Consider the following 2,526-nt stretch of genomic DNA (forward strand, 5'->3'; position numbering starts at 1 on the left):
TTAGCAGTTTTATTCCATCATATTTCTCAAAATCGTAAAGTAAGAATATGAAAAATTGAGTAAAGTTGTTAAAACTTCTAGTGTCATTGGATGAAAGTTTCCCATAGTAAGCTGAAATTAAATAATTATTAATTTTTTTGCAAACTCTGATCTAAAATATGTTCCATGCGTACGCAAATCGGTTTTTGTGCCCTCTGTATTATAAGCATCAGTTTTAACCTTGTTTTTCCATTATATTCATACCAGCTAGTGTCATAAGCAGCATCAGCTACAGCGAGACTCTAAAAGAAAGGAGAACCAAAATAACGAAAAGGCTTAAGATGTTAAAATGTGACAACCGGAATAAACTAAATTACGTATACCTCAAAGAACAAATTATTTGCAAAGAAATATGTGACAGAAAGTTGAACGAAAATCATTGATATGTATGCGGACATTATTAGTTGTTCGGAAACTGTTTTTACCTAGGAAGAGACAAAATTAGCATTTGAAAACAATCACAACGATTATAGAATCCAATGAGTTGGCAGTGGAGAAAATCAAATGTCAAATTTGACACTTCACCATCAGTTAAAGTGTCAAAAAGGTATTCCACAACTAATTCAATGGATTCTAAAATCTATTAAAAACACAATCTTACAATGACCAGTAAAAACAATAAAACACACATTAATGCTCCAAAAAATACGTATTCCACTGCAAAAACAAAGGTTGATAAACTGTTGACACTGGCAACGTAGCTGAAAGAAAAAGATCAGTAGTAAGTAATTTTTAAAGTATAAGAACAGCTTTAGAATTGTCAAATGTTGTATCAGTTATTTCAGCCAACAGTAATGGCTGATCACAAACAAGCTTCAGATTCGGCTTCACCTGACGTTTACGAGTTCAGCCATAGGAATTCAATGCATGCTATCACAATGGAGCTTCGACCTCACGTTTCTTTTGACAATCGTAAGGAAAAGAACGTAATGTGACTCCAAACGGAAGCTCTAGTTCAATTATCTGAACATTTGCTTTGTCTGACAGCTCAACAGCTGTAAAAATGTCCACAAACTAAATATTTGCTCTTTGGAGGGATGAAATAATAGAAATGACAATTAAAGCAACACCGAAGCAGGCCCACCGTAACGCCGACGAAGCTGAAGCGTGATTCAGCCATAAGTCCAGTAGCGAGCATTTGGACATTAATTTTGGGCAGATTCAGATGACATATGTATAACATCTCTTAATTAATTTGTTAAGTGATATGTTTAAATTAATGACACTTGAAAAACAAACTAGTTGCCTTGGTCTAAACTATGATTAAAAGAATGCAGTTTATTTCTTTGGATTGTCATTTAATGGATTCTAATAAGTCACAAGCAAGTTAAACTTTTTGATAAAGTGGATCTGAGCGCTCAAAAAATTCTATGAAAAATATACAGTCCTTCGACTTAAGTCAAAAGCGTAAAATTTCATCAATTAAGGTTATTTTATGTCACGTACTTAACTAACTTAACTTAAAACTGCTTAAAAGTTTTGTTTAAAATGAGTTACAGCGGGATTATAAAACGTCTTAAAATAGTCTTATGTGAGCGGAGCTTAGGGACAATGATAAAGTGGAAACGTTTCTTTTTAAAGCTATGAACACACTGTGTACAAATATTTTAACTGTCAAATTTCATCTTACCTTATGATTTTATTATGGAAATATACGCATTTAGCTATTTTATTATTCACAACCTCCATTGTTATGCCTTCCTTTAGACTTCTAAATTCTATTTGTAGGACTTTACACAGAAATATATTGAACATCACCAGTGAAATTATAAGACTTAGAAATGGCACAAACATGCAACATCCAACCGGTATCAGAACAAATTGTGTAGCAAAGAGAATTTCAAAACATGGAGATTGCAACTTTTTGTCGTTGTAAAATGGAAGATACATGTCATAAATGAGATCTGAAAAGAAAGATGAAAAATATCTTCATGGACTTGCATAGTTTTATGGTAAGTACACACCTCTTCTTGTTCCCATTCCTGAGCTTTCAAACATTCCAACGCATGTAAAAAACCCTAAAAGAAGATTAAAATTCGCCAGATTTCTTGCAGATTTCGTACATTCCTGAAGCATAGTTTTTGTATTTGAGTCACCATATTTCTAAAAATAGAGAAAAGAGATGCAATAAAATTAAATGTCCTATAATTTCACAAGCATAAGACGTTTATTGATACCATAATATGAGTATACATATGATGAATCTCGGTCAAAAATGAATTCATTTTCTTTCGATTGCGAATTAAAACGTACGCCCGCATATTTGTCGACAACCATAGAACCACGAGGAATAAATTAATAACCAATTTGGCAAGTTCATTATCCGATGTGGCAACGTAAATTATTTCCAATAAATTAAAAACCAACGTTATCATAAGGAAAATATAGCATCTCCAATGATCATCGATTAGATAAGCAAAAAATTTCAAAATCTTAGCTGTCATCGAATATAATGGTAGACTTTCAATTTGCACTGACATTTGGTTA

The 2,526-nt window shown here is 32.4% G+C and overlaps 1 protein-coding gene across 1 annotated transcript; it reads right to left on the minus strand.

The window, feature by feature from the left end:
- LOC129952298 (odorant receptor 30a-like) lies at window positions 1–2,526 on the minus strand. Its single transcript, XM_056064815.1, has 7 exons — window positions 2,217–2,526; window positions 2,004–2,142; window positions 1,670–1,943; window positions 641–740; window positions 363–464; window positions 174–281; window positions 1–111 (listed from the first exon to the last, which is right to left on the minus strand). Exons 1-7 carry the CDS (start codon window positions 2,517–2,519, stop codon window positions 10–12), a joined length of 1,128 nt encoding a protein of 375 aa, XP_055920790.1. The 5' UTR covers window positions 2,520–2,526; the 3' UTR covers window positions 1–9.

Source organism: Eupeodes corollae, chromosome 3 (assembly GCF_945859685.1).
Source record: "Eupeodes corollae chromosome 3, idEupCoro1.1, whole genome shotgun sequence".
Classification (NCBI taxonomy): Eukaryota; Metazoa; Arthropoda; class Insecta; order Diptera; family Syrphidae; genus Eupeodes; species Eupeodes corollae.

Bases quoted from the DNA above. Each gene is read 5' to 3' on its own strand.
- LOC129952298 (XM_056064815.1), bottom strand. From the start codon at position 2,519: ATGTCAGTGCAAATTGAAAGTCTACCATTATATTCGATGACAGCTAAG. The intron at 1,944-2,003 runs GTGTGTACTTAC...CTTTCTTTTCAG, and splicing joins AGGAATGGGAACAAGAAGAG to ATCTCATTTATGACATGTAT. The intron at 282-362 runs GTATACGTAATT...CCTTTCTTTTAG, and splicing joins CAAATAATTTGTTCTTTGAG to AGTCTCGCTGTAGCTGATGC.